This window comes from Chlorocebus sabaeus, chromosome 14 (genome assembly GCF_047675955.1).
Source record: "Chlorocebus sabaeus isolate Y175 chromosome 14, mChlSab1.0.hap1, whole genome shotgun sequence".
In the NCBI taxonomy this organism is placed as follows: Eukaryota; Metazoa; Chordata; class Mammalia; order Primates; family Cercopithecidae; genus Chlorocebus; species Chlorocebus sabaeus.
The window spans coordinates 30,238,423-30,264,737 of NC_132917.1; the positions used below are offsets into that span (position 1 = coordinate 30,238,423).

Genomic DNA, 26,315 nt, shown 5'->3' on the forward strand with positions numbered 1-26,315 from the left:
AGATAGGAGGTCACCACAAAATACAGGTCATAAAGACCTTGCTGATAAAACAGGTTGCAGTTAAGGAGCTGGCCAAAACCCACCAAAACCAAGATGGCAACAAGAGTGACCTTTGATGGTCCTCACTGCTACATTCCCACCAGCACCATGACAGTTTACAAATGCCAGGGCAACGTCAAGAAGTTACCCTATAAGGTCTAAAAGGGGGAGGCATGAATAATCCCTACCTTGTTTAGCATATCATCAAGAAATAACCATAAAAATGGGCAACCAGCAGCCCTCAGGGCTGCATTGTCTGTGGAGTAGCCATTCTTTCATTCCTTTACTTTCGTAATAAACTTGGTTTCAGTTTGCATCGTGGACTCGCCCTGAATTCTTTCTTGTGTGAGATGCAAGAATCCTTTCTTGGAGTCTGGATCAGGACAGCTTTCCTGTAACATAACCTAAACAGGAAATAGAATAGTTTCCAGTTTCCTCAATCCCCTAAACTTCTTCTTTTTTTATTTTTTATTTATTTTTTTTGAGAGGGAGTCTCACTCTGTTGCCAGGCTGGAGTACAGTGGCGCCATCTCAGCTCACTGCAACCTCCGACTCCGGGTTCAAGCGATTCTCCTACCTCACCCTCCCAAATAGCTAGGATTACAGGCATGCGCCACCATGCCCAGCTAATTTTTGTATTTTTCGTAGAGACGGGGTTTCATCATGTTGACCGGGATGGTCTCGATCTCCTGACCTCGTGATCTGCTCCCCTCGGCCTCCCAAAGTGCTGGGATTACAGGCACGAGCCACCTCGTGCCAGACCAACCCCTAAACTTATATTGTGTTGTTCCTTTGTAATCAAACCATCTCCCTACTTCTAATCTTTGCCAACCACTGATCTGTTTCCCTATCCTTTGGTTTTGCCTTATCTGGAATGTCATATAAATGAAATAATCCAGTAAAAGATTTTAAAACCATATCTTTTGTTGAGCATAATGCATTTGAGATTAACTCAACATGTTGCATGGATCAATAGTTTGTCTTTATTCTGAGTAGTATGTCATTGTGTGGATGTACTATGGTTTTGTTTATCCATTCTCCCTGACTGACAATTGGGTGGTTTCCAGTTTTTGGTAATTATGAATAATGCTGCTGTAAATAATTATGTATAGGTTTTTGTGTGAACATACATTTTCATTTGTCTTAGATATTCAGTAGAATTTCTGGATTTTATTGTAAGTGTATATTTAGCATTTTAAGAAACTGCCAAACTTTTCCAAAGTGGCCATCCCATTTTGCATTCCCACCAGCAGTGTTTGCAAGTTCTGGTTGCTGCATATCCTTGTCAGCTCCTGGTATTGTCAGTAGTTTTATTGTTTAAAAAAATTTTTTTTTTAGCTATTCCAAATAAGTATATAGCTAGCATAATTTGGAACCAAGTTTGTCCATCAAACTCTTGAGACTGGGAAGAAGATACAGAATAGGGCTAGATTAAATGCAGAGCCACATAGGAGCTCATAAGGAAGAGATGGAGGGACCATTAGGTTTGTGAGAGCTTTGCAATTTCTGTCATATTCACTGCTATAATCTCCAGATGACTAACATAGTGTCTGGCACACAGTAATTGGGATATCTTTGTATGTTTATTGAATCATTGAAAATCAACAAATGATTGAAAGAGAAGGAATAGAAGTAGGATGGAAATAATTTTAGATCAGATTTGGTCTGAGTAATCCCAGTATATTCATATGACACACACCTTTCTACCCGTTTAAGTCTATGTTTAGAGACATATTTCAGGGCTAATTTCTGGCTCCTTCACAGGAGAAATAGAGCATGATATAGCAGAAGCAGCAGTAAGCAGAAAAGATTTGATGCTACTAATTTGTTGTGTGGATTTAGGAAAGTCTTCTTAACTCTCCTGAGCCTCAGCTTCATCACTGCATAATGAAAATATTTTATTATATGATAGCTAAGTTACTTTATATATTTTTTTTCTGTTAATCACATCAAATCAGAAATTGGTGAGGAAGAAGCATGCCAGAGCCTTGATGGGGGAAGCATTATATATGGATACAATGTGAAGTGTAGCTCTGCAGGGAGTTGAGGGGTGAGGGTCTAAACATGGAGCTAGCTAATCACTAATTGGCAGAAAAAAACAACAACAGTAGATAAAGGTAGTTACAGGGATTTCAAATAGAGCAGCAGCATTGCAGGACTGGGGGGCGGGGCGGGTGTATAAAAGGAAGTAGGCATTGAGAATACCAAATTTAGATGTTTGTAGGGTTTTTTTTTTTTTTTTCTTTTTTCTGGGTAGAAGCTAGCTATAGTGTCATCAATGCAAAGAGGAAGACCTGAGCCTCAGGGAAAGCAAAGTTGAGGATAGGTGGTAACAGACCACTCCAGGCCCCATGTGTGAGCTCTGGGAATTGTTCAGCCTGCTGCTTTCCAGTAGTCTTTTTCCATTATTACTCCATTACCCCACCTCTTAAAAGTTTAGATGTAGAGTTTAGCAAAAAGCCAGCTCTTAGTTGATGTTTATTCAGTTTGTACTTTGAAGGATTTTGTACACGGTACTGTCAAGTATCAGTAGAAATTTAAAAATAGTAGTCAGTCAGCCGCAGTGGCTCACGCCTGTAATCCCAGCATTTTGGGAGGCTGAGGCGACCAGATCATGAGGTCAAGAGATCCAGACCACCCTGGCCAACAGGGTGAAACCCTGTCCCTACTAAAAATACAAAAATTAGATGAGCATGGTGGCGCGCGCCTGTAATCCCGGCTGCTCCAGAGGCTGAGGCAGGAGAACCTCCTGAACCCAGGAGGCAGAGCTTGCAGTGAGCCGAGATCGCGCCACTGCACTGCAGCTTGGCGACAGAGTGAAACGCCGCCTAAACGCCGCCTTAAAACAAACAAACAAACACATAAAAACTTAGTATACTGTCAGTCTTGATTGTGTGTTTTAAGGGATTTGACTTGTTTTGTTGTTTGTTGATATTTTTAAAAATATCAGTTTGCTGATATTTTTAAAAAGCACCATGACATTTGAAAATGTATTCTGTTTCCTGTTGTGATTCTTTTAAAATATTCAGAGGTCTTGATCTCTGAGATACCTTTTTGCTACATAGATTTTAAGGACATTTTTTTTTCATCATTTCAGTGTTTCTAACAATTTTATTCTGAGGCAAAACACAGTTTTTCTCTAACATAGTTTAAGTTGTAAAATCAAAGGTTTATTCATATTAGACTATGTTTCCAACCAGCATTCCAACATCAGTATGATGTTCTGGTTATGAGGACCCCCTACAGTAATCCTTTGGAAATAGCCAGTGAAGAGTCTAAGTTCTACTTAACCCTTCAACTCATAAAAAGCCAATTAAAGACCAAGTACCCAAGATGTTCAGATTCTAATATAAAGAATGAATATTTCTGGATTTTAAAAAATTTCAATGTACTCTGCTAACTTGCCATTGTTTTTAGGTGTATAGTAGTCCCCTCCTTACCCACAGTTTTGCTTTCCGCGGTTTGAGTTACCCAAAGTCAACTGTGGTTTGAATGTTTTATGGAAAATTCCAGAAATAAACAACTGATGGGTTTTAAATTTGTGTACCATTCTGAGTAGCAGGATAAAATCTGATGCCATGCTTCTCTGTCGAATTCAGGATGTGAATTATCCCTTTGTCCAGTGCGTTGATGCAATATATGCTATCCTGCCTGCCTGTTAGTCCCTTAATAGCTGTTTCTGTGATCAGATTGACTGTCGGGGTATAGCAGCGCTTGTGTTCAGGGAGCCTTTATTTTACTTAATAATACTTTATTAATAATAGTTACTATTAATCTCTCACCACGCCTAATTGGTAAGTTAAACTTCATCATGGTATGTATGTAATGTATATGAAGGGTTTAGTACAATCTGTGATTCAGGCATCCACTAGGGGTCTTGGAATGGATCCAAAGTGGGGACTGTTGTACTCAACTTGGGAAACTTGTCTGTAGTTTTCAGTCAATTGCTTCTAGTTCTGGATAGGAAAACACTCTGGAATATTTTATGAGTTTGTGTTAGATAACACCTTAGAAAGGAAAATACATGGTTTTATGATTAAAAAAAAAAGGCTTCTTAAACTAGATAACTCTTTTTGGAGGTCAGATATTTGCTCTGTTGAGAGTATCACTTTCTTTTTTTTGAAACAGTCTCACTGTGTCGTCCCAGCTGGAGTGCAGTGGTGCGATCTTGGCTCACTGTAACATCTACCTCAGCCTCCCATGTAGCTGGGATTACAGGCACAGTACCACACCTGGCTAATTTTTGTATTTTTAGTGGAAATGTATTTTAGTGTTTCACCATGTTGGCCAGGCTGGTCTCGAACTCCTGGCCTCAAGTGATCCGCGCCCCCCCCCCGCCCCCACCAGCCTCCTAAAGTGCTGGGATTACAGGCGTGAGTCACCACACCCGACCAGAGAATATCAATTTCTAATGTACTGGCAACTTGTTAGACCAGTAGAGCATGTAGGAGGGTCACCTCTTTGAAATTCAGGCACTTATATTGTTTATTAGAGCCTTTCTGTAGCCCTAAAATTAGTGATCATTTTATGCTCCATCATCCTGAAATTGAATTCAAGCCGTTAAATGTATAGTAACAAAATATATCCTTTTTTTTTTTTTTTTTAATATATCTTTCAGAATCATGGCGTCATGGAAAGGGATTTACTTTATACTGACTCTGTTTTGGGGAAGCTTTTTTGGAAGCATTTTCATGCTGGGTCCCTTTTTACCTTTGATGTTTGTAAACCCATCTTGGTATCGCTGGATCAACAACCGCCTTGTGGCAACATGGCTCACCCTACCTGTGGTAAGTTACACACCAGAGGAGACTGTCTGCTTGTACTAGAGTACCCCCTACCCCTGATAGATACCTAAATCTATGGATGTTCAAGTCTCTACAATATTTGCACATATCCTATGCACATCCTTCTGTATGCTTTAAATATTCTCTAGATTGCTTATAATACCGAATACAACATAAATGTTATGTAAGTAGTTGTTATTGTTAGGGAATTGTATTGCTTAGGGAATAATGACAAGAAAAAAAAAGTCTGTGCATTCTCAGTATAGGTTCAACCATCCTTTTTTCCCATGAATATATTTGACCCATGATTGGTTGAATTCACAAATGCAGACCCCAAGGATGTAGAGGGCTGAATGTGTTTTGCTGTGTTCCATTGGGCTTCTTAGATCTATAGGTTGGTTGGTTTTTGTTTTTTTTTTAAACTGGGAAATTTTAGACCATTATTTTTTTTCACATTTTTTTTCTGCCTTATTCTCTCTCTCCTCATTTTGGGAACTACAATTACATGTATGTTAGATTGATTATCTTGTCACATATGTCACAAAGGCTCTCTTCCTTTTCTTCCCCTGTATTTTTTTCCCTTGTATTTTTCATATTGAATGATTTCTATTTATCTGTTTTCAAGCTGAATGACCCTTCTGTTATCTTTAATCTGCTGTTTGTTCATCTAGTGAATTTTTATTTAAAATACTGTAAGTTCTGGAATTTATTTTGGGTTCTTTATTGGTTCTGTTACTTTCTTGAGATTTCTCATCTATTAATTATAGCCATATTTTCCTTTAAGTCAGCTGGATGATGTCTAGTACCTTTTACTCTGTTAGGGCTGGTCTTTTAGGCAAAATTTCTTCTTGCTTTTTTTAATATAAGTATGCTTTGTTTTATGATTGGATTGCAAGAATAGTTGGCAGGATCTCTTAATGTTCATCCAGCAACTTGTTATTGTCTACCGTGTACCTAGCATTTTGCTAGGATGCAGTGATGAACAGGACAGATATGATCTCTGTCCTTGTGAAGATAATAGTCCTCTACCTAAAATGTCTTATCCTAATTGTCAATTTACAGAGCTTGACTAATTTCTTTTCTGGCTTTCATTTGACTAAAAATCTTTTTCTTTTAGAGGACAGAAGTTGACTTTCCCAGACCATTAATTTTTAGAGTTACATTTTAAAATTAGCTTTAATGATATGAAGCCCAGTGTTTCATTGCAACCCTAAACATACCATTTACCATAAAATATTCATTTTATGTTGTTGCTTAACCACTATCACTCTCTATTTACAAAGTGAGTACTTCTCTATATACATATATTAAGTAAAATAAGAATACTGTTCAGTTTACATAATATTAATCATCACAAGTAGATACTTCTAAAATGTCATCTACAAACTATGCTAAGTAATGTTACTGTCATCGTAAAATCAGAGACATTTCCTATTGAAACATTTGATTGTTTTCATGTCATTTATATAACTATTTTTAGTGTTTGTTTCATCATCTGTAAAATAAATTGGAGTAAATGATCTTTGAGATCTATTCTAGATTCAGAATTGTATATCTGATTGTAAAGCAAACATTCAGAGGTAAATGATTTTTTGTAATAGTCATGTATTATTACTGTACTTCATTTTCTAAATGTCATCAGTTTTCTGTAGTATATAATCTTTTAATTATGAACCACACATTTTTGTTGAATCTTTCTGCCAAAACCTTGAGAGTTCTGAGAATTGGTAAACATTAATATAATTGTAATGCTTTACAGTGTCCAGTCACTAATTTTTGGAGAGCAAGCATAAGCAGAGTGCTTATTTTCACAGACATTGCAGACAGGTATTTGGTTTCACTATTGGCCTTCCCACTTTCTAGTCATTTGAACTTGGCTAAGCTCCTTAGCCTCTCTGTAAGCTTTTGTTTCTTCATCTCTATAAAAAGGGATCTTAATACTACCTACCTATATCAGAAAGTCATTGTAATGATTAAACGAGATAATAAATATATAGCCTTTTTAGTATAATGCTTGCCATTTGGTAGATACACAGTAAATATTTGGTATTATATTAATTTTAGTTTTAGTTTTGCTTTTATATTTTAGGCTAAACTGGTGTTTTAAAGAAAATTCAAAATATAGTGGCTCAAATACGGTATAACTGTATTGACTTACAGGGCCAGGCTGGCAAGGTACCTACGGTCTCTGATGTCATCAAAGGGTCCTGATGTCATCAAGGGTTCAGATGTCTTCTATCCTGTTAATCCACCTAGCTTGGCCTCCAACCTGGTATAATGTCCTCTTGTATTTGGTCAAGACTGGGTCACTGCCACTTCTTTGCCCCACTCTGGAGGAAGTCTAGAGCAAATGCTTTCTTTCTATATCAGTGACTCACATGTCTAGTACATAGCAAGTTGCACATATCACTTTTGCTTACTCTACTGGTAAGAGCAGCTAAAAACTGTAGTAGAATCTGGGAAATGTCTTTTTTTTTCTGGGCAGCCATGTACATAGTTAAAACTCTTACTCTGGAAGAAATGCTGGTATTCATAGGACAAGTTACTAAACAAATTCTGCAATAGCTGTTTCTACTGTTATTAATATTACTAGCATTACTATTACTGCAGAATTACATTATACACCCACAGTATTTGTACAGTTTCAATTACATGCACTAAGATAGGTAAGGGAAGAGTGGGCAGAGAAGAGAATGAATTGTTTCTGCTTCATATGAGATGAAATGGGAAGTATGAGTGGTTCTCTACTGAGTATGATTCTTATGTTTAAAGATAGATATTTTTAAACAACATACAAACCAATCACTTTGTCTGATGGTCAGGTAGGGTAATAGCAATGTAGTACAATTTTGGGAGAAGATTGGCCGAGCTGGACTTACTGATAGTGTAATCTTTTGAGATGCACCGTCCTAGGAGATTTTCAAAGATAATTTCACCTATTCCTAACTTTTGTCTTATTAGCTGTTTGGACAGTTTAACACATAGGTAAGATTTAACTACCACAGTACTAGTAAAAAATTAGTATACATTTGGAAAACTGCTGTCACTCAGCTGTTTAGTTTACTAGTTACAGCATATCAGGCAGAGAACGTTTTTTTAGTTAAGAAATGTATAGACGTTGAATTCCTTATAGCTAGGTTACAGAAAAATTGATATCCTAGTTTTGAGATAGCGAATGTCTCTGTTGAAAGAAACGGAGAAGAACTATCAAGGGTGTCTTTAATCGCCTTTTATCTCATACTTGTACAGGGAGCTAAAGGAATTTTTAAGCAATAATAAAATATATTATTTTTAAATTCAAAGTGAATTTAATCTGAAACTTATTCTTATCCCTTATTGATGTACTTTATTTTAAGCAATCCCAAACAGTTAAAAATAATTTTCCACCAAAAATAAATTAGGATAAATGCACTTAAACTAATTATTGCTTCACAAAAATAGTCACAAAATGATCTTCTCTTTCGTTAAGTTTCTCTTGTGGATTAAAATGATTTCGTTGGCAAGATTTTTCTTGTCTTACTATTTTTAAGGAGCACATTTTCTGTGCTAAAAGAGGCATAGCAGTGAAGTGTTTTAGAATCTTAGAATTAGATGAGACTTAGAGGTCACTTTGTCTAACCTAACTCTGTGGGCAAGAATCCCTTCAAGAACAATCTGCAGGGTGACCATTCAGTCTTTGTTTGAATGTTTCTATAATTTGGAGTGCATGTCTTTGTTCCTTTCATTTTTGGACAGTTCTGTTCAACATAATCAATACTGTAAGGGTCAAACTCAGCATGTGCTCAGAGCAGTTTTTGCTTCTCAAAATCTTAACTCTGACCAAACAGTCTGATTACTACCTGGGATTATGAAAATTACTTGGAGTTCTGTCCTTTCACCATAAATCATGCCTTAAGAATTTAGAGGTCATTTTCTAACTGTCTACCTAGGGCACAGGTTTCTTCCACAGCCTTCTGATCTTTTGATACCATTCCAATCCTAGCATAAAACAGGTGTTCAATAAACATAGATTGCTGAACGTGATTTTTGTCTGTACTGTTGCTCTTAACAAAGTGGGTGCTCAGTGTCTTGAAGAATGAGTTGGGATTGCAAAGCCTCAAGTAGCTAGAGATTTGGGTAACCAGACCTAAGCTGAGCCTGAAAAGCAAAAGCAGATGTGGAGATGAGTTGTTACTACCTCAGACTAAATAAAGATCCATCAGAATGATAAATGAGAGTGAGAGCAGCGGGCATGATGGCAAAACTTTCTCTGTCATCTTGAGAGGAACCACTCTCATCTTTGTGTTTTTATACACGATGGAACACTTGGACATAGTAAGTAGTGGTATATAAAAGATCCTTGGAAAATGCTTCCATATTTCTATTAAATAATACACAGAGAAATCTTTGACCAATTAGGTAAAAATTATCAGAATTGTTACTCTTCAATATAAGAAACAATACATTATAAAATTTTGTAGGATTTATTACTGTTGACACTATTATCTCTCTCGTATACTAGAAATAAAATATGAGAATAGTGTCTTTTTTCCCAGTCTTTTAGTCTGGATTATTTGAATTCTGGAGTTCTTTATAGATATTACAACTTTATTTCTGTGTAGTATATTTGTTTTTCTGCCTTTGCAGGAGCTGTAAATAGGTTGACTGGATATGTCTCATCTGGTATTACAACTGATTAATGTGGACTTGAGATCTTGGCTGCCCAGAAGGTTATTTATAACTTTCAGGCATATTCTGATAGAATGCTGGATGTCAAAGGAGAGAATGTCATGTTATATGAGATGTTCCTGGACACCCGATCTTGGTGGTGGTGGTGGTGGTGATTTTTTTTTTTTTTTTTTTTTTTGAGACAACATTCTCTTGCCCAGCTGGAGTGCAGTGGTGTGGTCAGATCTCACTGTAACCTGAAATTCCTGGACTTGAGCAATCCTTCTGCCTCTGCCTCCTGAGTAGCTAAGGCTCTGGGCATGTGCCACAATGCCTAGCTTTTAAAAATTTTTTGTAGAGCTGGAGTCCTGCTATGTTGCCTAGGCTAGTTTTGAACTCTTGGCCTCAAGTGATCTTCCTGCCTGAGCCTCCCAAAGTGCTGGGATTACATGTGTGAGCCACCACACCCATCCCAGTCTTGGATTTTTAAATTTTGTTATTTTTCATAATGAAAAGCAAAGGATTGTTTGGAATCCATAGGTATCATATGTTAGAGATTGCATATATAGGGTTATATATGAGGTTTGGGATTTATAGGCTTAAGATTTTTAACTCTTGGCCAGGTGCGGTGGCTCACACCTGTAATGCCAGCACTTTGGGAGGCCGAGGTGGACGAGTCATGAGGTCAGGAGTTCAAGACCAGTCTGGCCAACATGGTGAAATCCCGTCACTATTAAAAATACAAAATATTAGCTGGGTGTGGTGGGCGGGTGCCTGTAATCTCAGCTACTCGGGAGGCTGAGACAGGAGAATCGCTTGAACCCAGGAGGCGGAGGTTGCAGTGAGCCAAGATCACGCCACTACACTCCAGCCTGGGTGACAGAGCGAGACTCCATCTCAAAAGAAAAAAAAAAAATGACATTTTTTGCTGTGGGTCCAAGCCCGGAGGACTCTGCCATGATCCTTTTTACCAGGAGGTCTTACATGTAGGTATTTCACTTTCAAGGGACTTTTTAGAGTAGGGGTTATAATTAGTTGAGCAGTTATGGACCCTTTTGAAAATTTGATGAAAACTGCAAGCATTTTACTTAACAAAGTATGTGTACACATTGACATATCTTTATATACAGCTTAAGAGGAATACATTTTTATTGACCTCTTGGAGGCCGTCCTTCTAGGACATAATAGGTACTGGATTAAATACCCATGCTGAAAGTGAACCTCAACTGTGGGAAAGTAACTTAATGAGGACCTATGGGATATCTGTAGCTACTTAGTCCAAATGATTTTGTATCAAGATGTTAACACCTTGACTCTGTAGCAATTTGGACATACAACTTTTCTAACTTCTTTTTACTTTCTAGTATATTTCTTTAGCTAATATTATTTTGAACCAGTGTTTTATTGATCCTATTATGTGTTTCAAAGTCTTACTGTTTCATATTTCATTTTTTAAAAAATGCTTTTTTGTTGTGAAGTATAGCAAACATACCAAAAAGTTATTAAAACACAAATGTACAATTTAATGAAAAATTTTGAGGGTAACTATCAACTAGGTCAAGAAATACAGCATTGTCAGCTCTCCAGCAAGCTACCTAGACTTCCAATCAAAACACCCTCCTTTTGGTAGAAGTAGTTATTCATCTGACTTTTAAGATAGTTATTTTCTTCTTGTTCTTTATAATTTTAGCATCTATATAATCATCTTTAAAATATCTTAATCTTTTAGAAAGTCTTGTATATTGACATTTATTGTATATATTTTTGTTTGTTTTGCTGTCTCTCAAAATTATGCTTCTGTGTATCTTTCATGTTGCTATAGGTACTTGTAGTTCATCTACTTTAATTGTTGTATCATTTTTCCATTATATGAGTACACCACAGTTTGTCTATTGGCTGTACCTTGTTTAAGATTATCATATTTGCCAAGAGAACTTTTGATTCCGTACTGTATATTTGCCTTTAGATAAATTTTCTCTCTTTATTAATAAGTCACATATTAACTAGTAAATTTGTTACATGTAAATAATTTGAGAATTCAAATAAGAGTTTGAAATCAATAATCAGGTTTTATTATAAGCTGTTATTTTACTTTCAAGAACTCATAAGTCTGTAATATTTTGTTTTTCTAAATATTTCATATGTATTGTATACCTGGCCCATCAGAAAAGTGAATTAAGCAAATTCAGCAAATATTTGAACATTACTGTGTTCCAGGTATTAAGGCTTGTAGTATTTTAGTAGATGTATAGTTAATTTATTCTTTATATAGTGTCAAAATAAGTAAGATCTATGTTTTTGTTTTTAAAACATCATAGTACAGGAGGCTATAAAGTGAACAGTTTAACTTTCTGGGATTTTTTTTCCCCTGTACCCAGTGCTAATTCTTTGACTATTCTTTCTAGAAAAAAGGTAATAATGTTACATATATATATATCCTTAAAATATTACACAGTAGAATCTTGATATACACCTTTTATACTTTCTTTTTACTTAATAAGGTATCTTGATTTCAAGGACAATTAGCATTTTTTAAATTAGGAAATCACAGAAACTTAAAATAGAAATAGTGCTTGATATTCTCATTCTTCTAGATAACGTCACCACCCAATTTTTTATTATAGAAGCAAGGATCATGGGAAATACTAACTTTTATGTATTAGAAATCTTAAGATTTATTTATAGGGCATGATAAAACTTACCTATGGAAAATCATATTTTTCTCTATATTATTTTCTTAGGCATTATTGGAGACCATGTTTGGTGTAAAAGTGATTATAACTGGCGATGCATTTGTTCCTGGAGAAAGAAGTGTCATTATAATGAACCATCGGACAAGAATGGACTGGATGTTCCTGTGGAATTGTCTGATGAGATATAGCTACCTCAGATTGGAGAAAATTTGCCTCAAAGCCAGTCTCAAAAGTGTTCCTGGATTTGGTAGGTTATTCATACATTATTTTAAGTGGCTCATTCATTTTGCTGTAAAACTGACGTAAGCATTAAAGCAATTCCATTTTTTTCCTCATTGGGCTAAAAACAATCTCAGGTTCTTTTGTCTTTAGTGGATCTGTTATGGCAGATGATTTTATTTTAATCTCTTTTTAAAAAATCTTACGCTGAAAGAGAAAATAAACTGTTCTCAAGGAAATGGATATATAGTATCTGAGGACCACCACATTGAAGGATATGAATTAATAGTTTAGTAACTTTTTATTGCAGGTAGTACTTGTGATTTCGGCCAGAAACTGGTCTGTGCTGATAAACTACTTGACATTGACGGATTGATTGATATTTGTGTAGTAAATATTAATTGAATACCTAGGTTCCAAGCATTCATTATACTAGGTGCTAGTACTTTCTGAACTTCCCCAATCTATAACTTTAAAATTTTTAAAAAGTCTTTTTACTTTGCTTGTATAACATAATATTAAAGTTCCTGGAAATGTTTATTTTAAATGGCTAGGAATACAACATGTTCCTTGTGTGTTGCAGAAGTAGGGATATTTCAGCATTGCATGTTAAAAATAAATGGCCTACTTTCTCAACTTACTACTTAATGTGAAATAAGGGAGGGGACAGATTATAAATATATTCAAATCAGTTATTCCCATGGGTATATGAAGTACCCACTGTATCCTCCTGACAGCCTCATTAATTACATTTATATTTCTGTGGTTTACCTAGGTAACACTTCTTACTTATTTAAATTATGTACTCTCTTAAACCATGCCTCTATTAGTGTACTGACATGGTTTATGATTTGTGAGGCAAAGGGCAGGCCCTCACAGGATAGACTAGTAAGGTGTTTTTTGTTTTTTGTTTTTGAGATGGAGTCTCGCTGTGTCACCCAGGCTGGAGTGCAGTGGCGCTATCTCGGTTCACTGCAAGCTCCGGCTCACTGCAAGCTCCGCCTCCCAGGTTCATGCCATTCTCCTGCCTCAGCCTCCTGAGTAGCTGGGACTACAGGTACCCGCCACAACGCCCGACTAATTTTTTTGTATTTTTAGTAGAGACGGGGTTTCACTGTGTTAACCAGGATGATCTCAATCTCCTGACCTTGTGATCTGCCCACCTCAGCCTCCCAGAGTGCTGGGATTACAGGCTTGAGCCACCACACCTGGTTAACTGTTTCTGTTTGAATTGCCTTTGTACTTATAGCTTTATTTTTCTCTTTGCCACTTTTCCAATATAGTGATGTCAGGGTAGTCAGATTTCTTACATGGCAGCTGGCTTTCCCTAGAGAACAGTCTCACTTGAGAACCAGCAAGAAGCTACAAGGTATTTTATGACCTAGCCTTAGAATTCAAACAACATCACTCCTACCATATGTTATATTGGTGGAAGCAGTTACTATCCTCAAAGATTCTAGAGGACGGAGCATAGACCCCATAGATTGAAGATGTGTCAAAGATGTCAGTATTTAAAAACTGCCACATCCCTAAGAGGACTGATAAATATAAAAGAGAAAGCACATATTACCAGTAGCAAGATTGATTCTACATGAGATATACTAACAGGATATTAAGAATAACATTATGCCAATGACTTTAAAAGTGTATATGAGATTTAAAAAATACAGAAAAATGCAACTGACAAAATCTGACATCAACAGAAAATGAAAAAGCCACAGTTATGTGTCTAATAGAGATTGAATCCATAATTAAAAGTCTTCTTACAGAGGTTTTTGAAGGACAATGGCAGCTGTGTATTTTTCTTCACCCTAATTGTGAAAAATTTATGAAATCAAGCAGGAGAGGAAAGAAAACCATGTATCACCTATCTCTTTTAGTATGAGAAGACAAATAATGCCATAAGCTTTCAATTGATTTATGAAGAGAAGTAAATTCCAAAACATTTCCTTCTGCCCTCCCATCTTTACAAATATAAGAGTGCTAAGAGTGGAGAGAAGAAGATTAAGAGTAGAATGGCATGCACCTGGGGCTTGCCGGCAATTCTGTCCCTTCTAGTGGTAGAGCATTGTGTGCATGTGTGTGTTCACCCCCCAGGGTCAAAAAAAACTTGCCTTCCCAGCATTCTTGCTTCCAGTAAAACCACACCAGAGCATCCACAAACAGCTGCAGCCTAGGCCAGTGAGGCACTCAGTAGACACCACTGATGTTGATGAAAGCTGAAGAAATCATATGGAGTCTATATTACTGTTGTTGCACGGAACCAAAGTCAAAGCATCCTGTCCAACTGAGACTATACAGCATATCTACAGGAAAATGTTTTTCCATATAAAAGCTATATCATAAAATTGGAAAAAGTGGCTGTTCCATTGTATGCACAGATACCAGTGTAGGGACACAGGAAATGTGAAAAAGCAAGGAAACTTGATACCTTCAAAGGAACGCAAAAATGCTCCAGTTAATATACCCCAAAGTAAAGGAAACCTATCAAATGCTTGAAAAGGAATTCAAAATAAAGACCTTAAGGAAACTCAGCAAAATACAAGAGAACACAGATAAAGGATTCAACACAATCAGGAAACAATTCATGATCTGAATGAGAAATTCAGAAAAATGGTAGGTATCATAAAAAGAATCAGAAATCTCAAAACTGAAAAATTCAGTAAATGAAATAAAAATAAAATCAGGAGCTTCAACAATAAACTAGATCAAGAAGAAGAAAGAATTTCTGAACCTGAAAACACGTGTTTTCAAGTAACCCAGTCAGATCAAAATAAAGAATGAAGAAAGCTTACAGAACATGTGGAACACCATTAAGTGATCAATTTTTGCATCATGGGAGTTGGAGAAGAAGAGGTGAAAAAAGGCATTGAAACCTACTTAATGAAATAATAGCTGAAAACTTTCCAAGTCTTGGGAGTGATATGGACATCCAGATACAGGAAGCCCAATGATCTTCAAATAGGTTGAACCTGAAAAGGGCTTCTCCAAGACACTTTATGATCAAGCTCTCAAAAGTCAAGAGAGAATTCTATAAACAGCTAGAGAAAGGTGTCAAATCACATAAAAGGGAATCCCCATCAGACTAATGGCAGATTTCTTAGCAGAAACTTTACAGACCAGGAGAGAATGGGATGATATATTCAACGTGCTGAAAGGAAAAACTGCCAACCAAGGATATTATAACTGGTAATGCTATTCTTTAGAAATAAAGGAGAAATAGTCTTTCCCAGACAAGTGAAAATGAGGGAATTCATCATCACTAGACTGACTCTAAAAGAAATGATTAATTACTTCTGCATCTGGCGTAAAAAAAAGATATCTAATTATTATGAAAACATGCAGATAAAACACACTGATAGAACAGATATGTAGATGAAAAAGAGAAGGGACTCAAACATTAACACTACAGAAAAATCACCAAATTGCATAGATAAAAACAATGAGACAGGAAGAAAGGTACAAAGGATATACAAAATAACAGGAAATCAATTTAAAAGTAGTGGGGATAAGTCCTCACTTGTTAATAACCTTGAATGTAAAGCATTTAAATTCCCCAATTAAAAAATATAGACTGGCTGAATGAATTTTTAAAAAAAGACAAAGCAGGACCCAACTATGTGCTGCCTAGAAGAAACTGGCTTCACCCGTGAAGATACACATAGACTGAAAATGAAGGAATTGAGAACAAAATTCTGTGCACATGGAAACCAAACATGAGCAGGAGTAGGTATAGAGTATCAGATGAAAAAGACTTCAAGTTAAAAAAAGAAAAAAACCCCACAACATAAAAAGTGACAAAGAAGGCAATTATTAATATATAGTGATAAAGGGATCAATTCAGCAAGAGGATGTAACAATAAAATACACACACACACACGCTAAACACCAGAGCCCCCAGATATATAAAGCAAATATATCTATATTTAGACCCCAATATAGTAATAGTTGGGGACTTCAACACCTCACTCTCAGCAACAGATAGATGATCCAGACAGAAAATCAACCAAGACATATACTGGATTTAAACTGCACTATAGACCAAGTGGACCTAACAGATATTTAAATAATATTTCATTTAACAGCCACAGAATATACATTATTTTCATCAGTTCATGGAACATTCTGCAGGACAGATCATGTGTTAGGCCACAAAACAAGTCTCAGCAAATTTTAAAAAATTGAAATTATGTTAAGTATCCTGTCAGACCACAATGAAATAAAGTTAGACATTAATAACAAGAGGATATTTGGAAACTGTACCAATGCTTGGAAATTAAACATGCTTCTGAATGACCAATGGGTCAGTGAAGAAATTAAGAAGGAAATAAAAAAAATTTGAAGCAAATGAAAATAGAAACATAACATACCAAAACCTATAGGATACAACAAAAGCAGTAGTAAGAGTGCAGCTTATAGCAGTAAATGCCTACATCAAAAAAGTAAAAAGATTTCAAATAATTCACCTGATGCACCTCTATGAACTAGGAAAGCAAGAACAAACCAAACTGAAAATTAGCAAAAGGAAAGATATAAGAAAGATTAGAGCAGAACTAAACAGAATAGAGACTAAAACATATGAAGGGTCAATGAAACGGAATGTTGATTTTTTTGGAAAGATAAATAAAACTGATAAACCATTAGACTAAGTAACAGACAGAAGATGGAAAAAAAAAATTATGCCAAGTGCCAGTAGCTCATGCGTTTAGCACTTTGGGAGGCCAAGGTGGGTGGATCACCTGAGGTCAGGAGTTGGAGACCAGCCTGGCCAACATGATGAAACCCTATCTCCACTAAAATACAAAAATTAGGCGGGCGTTGTGGCAGGCACCTGTAATCCCAGCTCCTTGGGAGGCTGAGGTAGGAGGATTGCTTGAACCCAGGAGGTGGAGGTTGCAGTGAGCTGAGATTGCACCACGGCACTGCAGTGTGGGTGGCAGAGCCAGACTCCATCTCAAAAAAAATAAAAAAATAAAAAAATTTGAAATGTAATAAAAAATTATAAATGTAATATGAGATATTACAACTGATACTACAGAAATAAAAAGATCATTAGAGAATATTATGAGTTACTATATGCCAGCCAATTGGAAAACATAGCAGAAATTGATAAATTCCTGAACATATAAGTTATCAAGATTGAAATAGGGAAACATAGAAAACCCAAACAGATCAATAACAAGTAATGAGATTAAATCAATTATTAAAAACATCTCCCAGCAAAGTAAAGCTCAGGATCAGATGGCTTTACTACTGAATTCTACCAACCTTCCCCGAACTTTTTTTTTTTTTTTTGAGATGGAGTTTGGCTCTGTCGCCCAGGCTGAAGTGCAATGGTGCGATCTTGGCTCACTCAAACCTCCACCTACCTGGTTCAAGCGATTCTTCTGCCGCAGTGTCCTGAGTAGCTGGGACTACAGACACGTGCCACCATGCCCAGCTAATTTTTGTGTTTTTAGTAGAGACGGGGTTTCACCGTTTTGGCCAGGATCTCTTGATGTTGTAATCTGCCTGCCTCGGCCTCCCAAAGTGTTGGGATTACAGGTGTGAGCCACTGCGCACCCGGCCTTTTTTTTTTTTTTTTTTTTAACAGAGTCTCACTCTCACACATGCCAGAGTACAGTAGCATGATCATAACTTACTGCAGTCTTGAACTTCTGGGCTCAAGTGGTCCTTCCACCTCACTCTCCTCCTGAGTAGCTAAAACTGTTAATATAAGCTTGCACAATGATGCCTGGCTAATTTTTTAAAAAATAAAACTTTAGAGCCAAGCATGTTTAGTCAGGATCTAGACACCACTAAATGTTCTTTTAATGTTATATATACTGTTTTAACAGGCTTGGCTGGTCTACCTTCAATTTATTTAAGAACATGTATTATAAAACTATATAAACAAAAACCTTATGTCACTGTGTATGGATCATGCTAAAGTAAACCGCTAATCATTTTAAGAAATCTTCTCTTGGATAAATGGTTTGTACTTCTTAATCATGGTCCATCTTAAATTAGATGTCAAAAAAATTTGAATAATTCAATTTGGGTATCATTTCAGGAGAAGGAAAAGGTAAAAGAATCTCTAATAACTTGTTATTATGTGCTGTGTGCAGAATATTGTGTAAGGGATTTTATACACATTATCTTATTTAAAGGTCACAACTGCATATCATAACATAATCCTCTTAAAGAAAATGAAGTTTAAGAATGTTAAATAATTTGCCTTGTTCCACATAGATACTATGAGTGGCAACAAATTATGAAACTGGGTCTATTTAGTTCTAGAGTCAAGGCATAAAAATATTTAATTTTAAATAAAATATTTAATTACTTAAATTTTTATGTATTATAACTAACAGGTACATTGTACAAAATCAAAAGCTACAAAGAGTTGTATACAGAAAATAAAGTTTTGTCTCATCCTGGCTCTGTAGTCATTCGGTTTCCCCAAAACAGTTGTTAATAGTTGTTTTCAGAGCTATTCCATGCATGAACAAGCAGATTGTTTTCTTCCACTTAATTTTGTTAAATAGAAATGGGTGTAACAAAATACATATACTGTTCTTCATATTATTTTAAAAGTATTTAGCAATATATGTTGGAGATTATTGCATGTCAGTGTATCTATTGCTGCATTATTTTAAAATGATATCATAGTATTTAAGGATACATGATATTTTTAACCCATCCACTGTTTAAATTTTTCCAATCTTCAGCACTTACTAATAATGTTGCAGTGATTTTCTTTGTCTATGCAGTATTTCACATAAAACTAAATTTATCAGCAAGAGTTGAAACCTGGATCAGAATATGAGAGATACTGTCCATATCCATCCATAGGGATTAAATCAATTTATATTTTAAACAATGATATATATGCTGTTTCATTACACTCTCAAAAACATGGTGCTATGAAATACCTGGGTCTTTGTCAAACTTATAGTTAGATAAAGAAGATATTTCAATGTAGGTTTATATTTATTTTTCTTTCTTTTCCTTTCTATTTTTTTTAATTTTTTTTTTTGAGACGAAGTCTGCCTCTTGTCCCCCAGGCGCAACCTCGCCTCCTGGGTTCAAGCAATTCTCCTGCCTCAGCCCCCCAAGTAGCTGGGATTACAGACGCCTGCCACCACGCCCAGCTAATTTTTGTATTTTAAGTAGAGATGGGGTTTCACCATGTTGGCCAGGCTGTTCTTGAACTCCTGACCTCGTGGTTCGCCCGCCTTAGCCTCCCAAAGTGCTGGGATTATAGGCGTGAGCCACCACCCCCGGCCATATTTATTTTTCTTAAAGGTGATGAGGCTAGACATTTTTCTGATCAGCACAGGAGTTTTTACCTGCTCTGTTTCCGACCTGGGCGGGTTCACCCCTCCTTAGGCAACCTCGTGGTCCCCGGCTCCAAGGAGGTCACCATATTGATGCCAAACTTAGTGCAGACACCTGATAGGCATAGGGCACTACAACCCAGAACTCCTGGACTCAAGCAGTCCTCCAGCCTCAGCCTCCTGAGTAGCTGGGACTGCAGGCATAGGCCACGCCCAGCAGAGGCTGGACATTTTTCTATTGGAATGTTAGTCTTTATCCTTTTGGGTTATACGAATTCTTAGTAGAAATATTAACATTTTGTCTGGGGTGAGTTGCTAATATTTTCTCTGTCTTTTGTCCTTTTTCTTTGTTTAGGTTATTTTTCTAGTGGAAATACTGTTTTTGTGCAAACTGATTAATCTTTTATGTCATCTGGATTTTATAGCAAACTTAGCTTTTCCATCATGCTTTTATGGTTTCACTTGTCATGGTTATTCTGGTCTAAGCTAGGAGAGCTGGGCATGGTAATTCCAGCTTTTTGGTTGGCTGAGGAGTTGAGCCCAGGAGTTTAAGGCTACATTGAGCTATGATTGTACCACTGCACTCTAGCCTGGGTGGCAGAGTAAAACCCTGTCTCTTTTTAAAAAAAAAAAAAAAAAAGTTATTAAACAAAAATTCTAGAGGAAAGGGACTTCTTGTTTATCGCCCCAAATAGCTACTCAGCCCAGTACTCTTTTCTGAATAAGTAATCTTTTCTTGATTAGTTTGAAAATGTCACATTTTATCAGGTTTTATTTTATTATGCATAAGTACCATGCTGTTTTATTTACCATACCTTTCTATTACTTTTAATGTATTACTTATATTCAATAAAATTAACCAGTTTTAAATTGCATATCGTCATGTAACAGATGAGTTAGTTGTATCCTTGTGCCCTTTTGCACCCAAACCCCTGGATAATATGGTAAATGTGTCTTTAACTTTCTAATTTACTTCCATACAATTTTTCCCATTTTACATTTTTACCAGTAATGTAAGAGAGAGTTCCAGGTGTCCCATATCCTTGTCAGCATTAGGTATTATCAGTCTTTCTGACTTCAGCTATTTTTGTGCCTTTGTTGTGGCAACAACAATTTTTCTTTTAAGACTAGTGATTTTGATCCTCTTCTCATGTGCTAATTGGCCATTCATACAGCATGTTTTGTGATGTTTCTAGTCGTATATTTTCTCCTTTATGGGTTGTTTCTTCTTTATTGCTCTATAAGAGTTATTCGAAAATTCTGGATATAGGCTCTTTATAGATATGATTTTTGCAATTTTTTACCCCAGACTGTGGTTTGCCTTTTTACTTTTTTTAAACCTGTCTTTCAAAGAGCAAACTTTATCTTCATGACGTCTTTTTAATCCATTTCTTCTTATTGTTCTTTCTTTGTCTAACCTTGTGTCACAAATATTTTCTCCTCCCAAGAAGTTTAATGGTCTTACTTCTTAACTTTATGTATGACCCATTTTGATGCAATTTTTATTGTGAGGCAGGGTCAAGGTTTATTTTTTTCCTATACAGCTTTCCAGTTTTCCATCAGCTTTTATTGAAAAGTCTGCCCACTATCCACTGAACTAACTTAACGCCTTTTATTGAAAATTAGTTGTCCGGTAAGTGTTATTTCATCAATATCACACTGTCATGATACTGTAATTTTATAGCAAGAATTGAAATCAACAGTTATTTTAAATTTTTTTCAACTATTTGAGCATTTTTCCTATTAAAATTTTAAAATAAGCTTGGTAATTTCTTCAAAAAATCCTCAAGATTTTTATTGTGATTTAATTCAATCTAATTTCCCTTTGCAGTACTTGTAGTTTTTCATATAAAGGTCTTTCACAACTTGCATTTGATTTGTTTCTGCATATTTTTGATTCATGCTATTTTGGAGTTGTTTTAAATTTGTACTTTCCCGTTGTTTGCTGCCAGTTTATAGAAATGCAGTTGAGTTTTGTATCTTGCAACTTTTCTGAATTCAACTATTCTGCCTGCTTTGTGGGTTCCTTAGGGTTTTTATATTCATAATCACATTGCTTGTATGTAAATATTATTTTAATTTTAATATTCAACTTCTATACCTTTTTTTTTTTTTTTTTTTTTGCCTTACTGCAGTGGCTATTCTTTTAGTAAAATGTTAAGTAGAAGTGTTGAGAGCGGACATCCTTGCCATGTTCCTGATCTTAGGTAGAAAGCCTTGAGCCTTTCACTGTAGAGTATAATGCTAACTGTAGATTTTTCACAGATGCTCTTAATTAGGTTGAGGAGTTCCCTTCTATTCCTGACTTGCTGTGAGTTTTATCATAAAATTGTGTTGAATTTGGTTTTAATGCTTTTTCTGTATCTATTAAAATGATAAGATGAGTTTTCTCCCTTGTTCTATTAATATGTTAAATTGCATTGATTAATCTCTGATGGTAAACTAACCTTACATTTCTAGGATTATCTCCACTTAACTTTTTTATATATTGTTGGATTCAATATGCTAATAGCTTTAAAGAGTTTTTATATCTGTGTTAATTAGGGATTTTGTTCTTTTTTCTTGTGAGATACATATCTGTTCGTGACCTCATAAAATCAGATGGTCAGTGTTCTCTCCTTGCATGTTTTCTGTTAAGAGTTTGTATAGGACTGATGTTATTTCCTTTTTAAATGATTAAAGGAATTCACCAGTGAAGCCATCTAAGCATGGAATTTTCTTTAGTGGGTGTCTTTTTAATTACAAACTAAATTTTTTGAGTTGTTATAGAATTCTTTACTTCTGTTTCTTGTAATTTTTCTTTTCAAGAAATTGTGTTATCTAAATTGTCAAACTGAAGTGTCAAACTAAGGCATCAAGTTGTTAATAATATTTTGTTAATTTTTTAATGCTTAAAGAGTCTGTAGTTAATCCCTTCCTTTATTTCTCACTTTTCTTGTTCAATCTGGCTGGAGTTTTGTCAGTTTTTTCATTTGCCCCTCTCCCCTAAAATAATCAGCTTTTGGTTTCATTGATTTCTTCCCCTCCCCTCATCAATCTGTGTTTTTAGTTTTACTGATTTCTATTCTTATCTTTATTATTTCCTAACTTTTATGTTCTCTGGGCTTAATTTGCTTTTTAAAAAGTTTTTTAGTTTCTTAACATTGAAGCTTAAGCCTTTGATCTGATACCATGTTCCTTTTTTAACACAGGTGTTTAGGGCTATACATTTTCTTTCAGCACTGCTGTAGTTGTGTGTTATATCCACATATTTTTCTGTGGACTGCCTTTAGCCCGAGGCTGAAAGCTTTGGAGAAGGGAACATACTCTTAGAGCTTTCCATCTTCCTTCTTGCAAGTGAACATGAACTCCCACCAGTCTGTCTGCTTCTGCTCCCTCTCTAGTACCTTCTGATGATTACCTTTATCTTATGTCCAAATTTTGTCATTGTTTTCTACAGAGACGATTTGACCGATAGAGTCTTAACTCCATCATGCTAGAAAATGGAAACTGCTTAAGGACTTTTTTCCTTTTTAACTGTTAAGAAAAAGATTCCTGAAGCATAGGATTTTAGACTTGACATAAAATTTAGAGATTACTTAGTTTCTCTCTGTGCAATACAGGAATCATCCCTGACTCATTCTTTCTTCAATTAGTTACCAAATCCTAGTTTTTCTCAAAATATAAAAATATTATCTTGCTAATTATACTGTTAGTAGCTTCCAGGTTACAGCTGAGCTCCTGATAGCTTGGTCCTTTGGATTATCCTTCCCTTCCTTCAGTCCCACCCTTAAATACCCAGTAGGGCTAGAGTCTTCTCAACTTCCTCTCTCTGTGTTACTTCTATCAGCTTTGAATACCTCATGTATGTCCTGTGCCTAAGGGATTATTCTCTTGTTTATCCTGAGGCCCACTTTGGATATTGGGTTATGAAGGTGGATACACTAACCTACCCCTTACCTTACAGAAATTCATATTAGACTTATGGTCCATAATCTCTTTCCTTGACCACTGAGTGTTTATTTCTCCTACTCTGTACTGGTATAGTCATTTTTATCATTCCAAACCTGTCCTTCTGCAAGACAAGAGGAAAATTCGTCTTGAGCCCCATTTAAGTATTTCAGTCTTAACTTTTCCATTTGTTTATTTTCTTTTCCTTCCTGAGTTATAAACTATTTATAGAGTACCTTACCCATTGTAGGCTCTTAACTATTTGTAAGCTTGATAGGGTTTCATGAGAATGCAAGCTACTAATGGGAACAGATTTTGGATTGGAGAAAAAAAGATTTTAGAACCTCGAAAGCAAACAAATACAGAGTAATTTAATCAAGGCATAAATGTAAACAGCAAACAAAGCAGCATGTTTGCCAATGAGAGTTAAAAAGGGAATTAAAGTTGGAGTTTGTAGGAGGAAATGATAGGGAAAAGAATGGATGCATTGTAGTGGTCAACTATATACTGTTTGAGACTATACCAGTTTTAACTTGTTGACAATTTGGTGTAATTTTAGAGAGTGTATTTAAGATTGCTGTTCACATTTTTTTTTTCAAATAAATGTTTGCTTACCAGATGTTTAGAATATAATTATCTGGTCTATTTAATTCTTGTGCAAATGACTAAAGGAAAACACTGTATCTGTAATGCCAGGTTGGGAAATGGATGAGAGTTTAGAATAGAAAGTTCTTTTCTTAAAGTATAAAAGCAACAGACCTATGTAACAGGGTAGGAAATAAATCATTGTGAGTATTTAGATTTTAGGTCAAATTATAAAGAGTTTGTTAAATTAACTAAACTGTTTAGAATTTATTAAGATACACAGAATGGATTTTAAGAAAAACTGTTTCGTAGAGTTCAGCTCTCTACCATCTCTCTGATGGTACTGCATATGTAGATTTTTACTTTTAGCCTATTTTATGACCACTTAATAACTAGTGAAATGAAATATTAAACTTAAAACTGTCATAAAAAGTCCATTTGCCTAGTGATTTCGTGCCAGGAAATGCATGTGCCAATTGTACGTACCCAACTCATGGCTTCTTGGTTTCTCTGGATCATTAATCACTCTAGAGTGAGAAAAGAGTTTGAGCCTTTTAGAAAGCATGAAAAGGAGAGTAATATTAAAGAGATAGTGATTTAAAACCTGGCCAAGTCATGGATTAAGCCAGAAATTTTCCTGATATGACCTCATGATTTCATATTAAATTGTTATGTAATTCTGGAATTCTAAAGCATTACATTCTGCAATGTAGTGTAGTGGTGAAAACTAGGAAAGTCACACATTGTAATATATCTGGATTATTCAGAGTGGGATCAGAGAGAAGCCAGCAGGAACAGCGTGGCCTCTGATGAATGCTTTCATCCATTCTCAGTTCTTCAAGACATACGAAGACTGTTACTGCATATGTAGAGGTTCCTGTAGTGGTCTGCTTTCACAGGATAATGGAAACTGGTTAGGAAGCTGTTCAGAAGTTCAGCCTGCCAGAATATAAACTGCCAAAATATTAAATAATTTTTTTAGTCAAATCTGATGAAATGATTAGAATTTTATTTTACATGCTGTTGGTATTTTTACGTATGAATTTTTCTTTTTAAAGATCCTGAATAAAAACAACTCAGTTACAATGTGTTGTTTACCTTTTTAGTACACTATAGGAACATGATTGTAATGCATGCTGCTGTTAACATGAAAGTGGTTCCATATAGTGATATGGGAATTGGAAAGACTCATGTGGTCAGATTTCCAGTTTGATCTGTAGTTTATTGATGTATTTATAAACATTATAAATTTGTGTAAATAAATGTGCCATTGCCAACACAGTTTTAAGAATTACTAAATTTATTGAAGTCACCTTAATTTTATTTACTATTACATGTTAACCACAAATAATAGATGTCTATTTGACATATTTAAAATTTGTAATGCCTAACTTTACCTCCTGTAAGAAAGAAACTTTACCCCCTTTCTTACCAGCTTCCTCCTACTTAAAACAGACATTCACTAAAATTAGAACAAAGTCATGAATATTTTTGACTCTATCCAGTTTGGTAGCTTCTTTTTTTAATTCAACACAATTTCATGCTGCTCTCCTGCTCATAACAAGAAGAATAAGATGAATGGATTCATCTTATTGATGAATCTGTTAAGATGAATAGATTCATCTTATTGGTGATTTTGTGCCAGGAAACGTACATGCTAGTTGTCCCTTCCCAAACTGTAGAAGACGCCCCATGGCACTCAGTAACACTCCACTCCTGCCAGTTCCTTTAGTGCAATCATAGGCATCAGTTTTGCTACCTACATTAGGCAAAGGTGCCTTATTACCCAAAAGTAACAACAGCTCGAGCCATCCTGGAATGAATCTCTGCAGCTAGTGTGTTTGAAGCTCCACCTGTGACTCTTTCTTCAAAGAGGGCTTCTAGTCAAGGATTCCTGGCTACTTATTAACTATACTATAGCTATTACTGTCACAGCAAACTTTCTGATGTCCTGGCCTTCTTTATTGCATTTATTAGATTATGATATCCTATTAACTGATCATATAAAACTTCACAACAGCCTTCTTCCCCCGTGTTATTCCACATATTAACAACTAAAGGCCAGAAGTAGGACTTTACTGATCTTAACAGTGAACCAC

At 35.6% G+C, this 26,315-nt stretch overlaps 1 protein-coding gene across 12 annotated transcripts in view; it reads left to right on the forward strand.

Moving 5' to 3' along the window:
* Nucleotides 1-26,315, forward strand: part of LCLAT1 (lysocardiolipin acyltransferase 1) — a 215,372-nt gene that overhangs the window by 85,831 nt on the left and 103,226 nt on the right. For all 12 annotated transcript variants that reach the window (XM_073022899.1, XM_007971048.3, XM_073022894.1 and 9 more), the window contains 2 exons: nucleotides 4,658-4,826; nucleotides 12,212-12,410. In XM_073022899.1, the coding sequence (XP_072879000.1) occupies nucleotides 4,662-4,826; nucleotides 12,212-12,410 (364 nt within the window). In that variant the 5' untranslated portion in view covers nucleotides 4,658-4,661. The remainder of the gene's footprint in view (nucleotides 1-4,657; nucleotides 4,827-12,211; nucleotides 12,411-26,315) is intronic.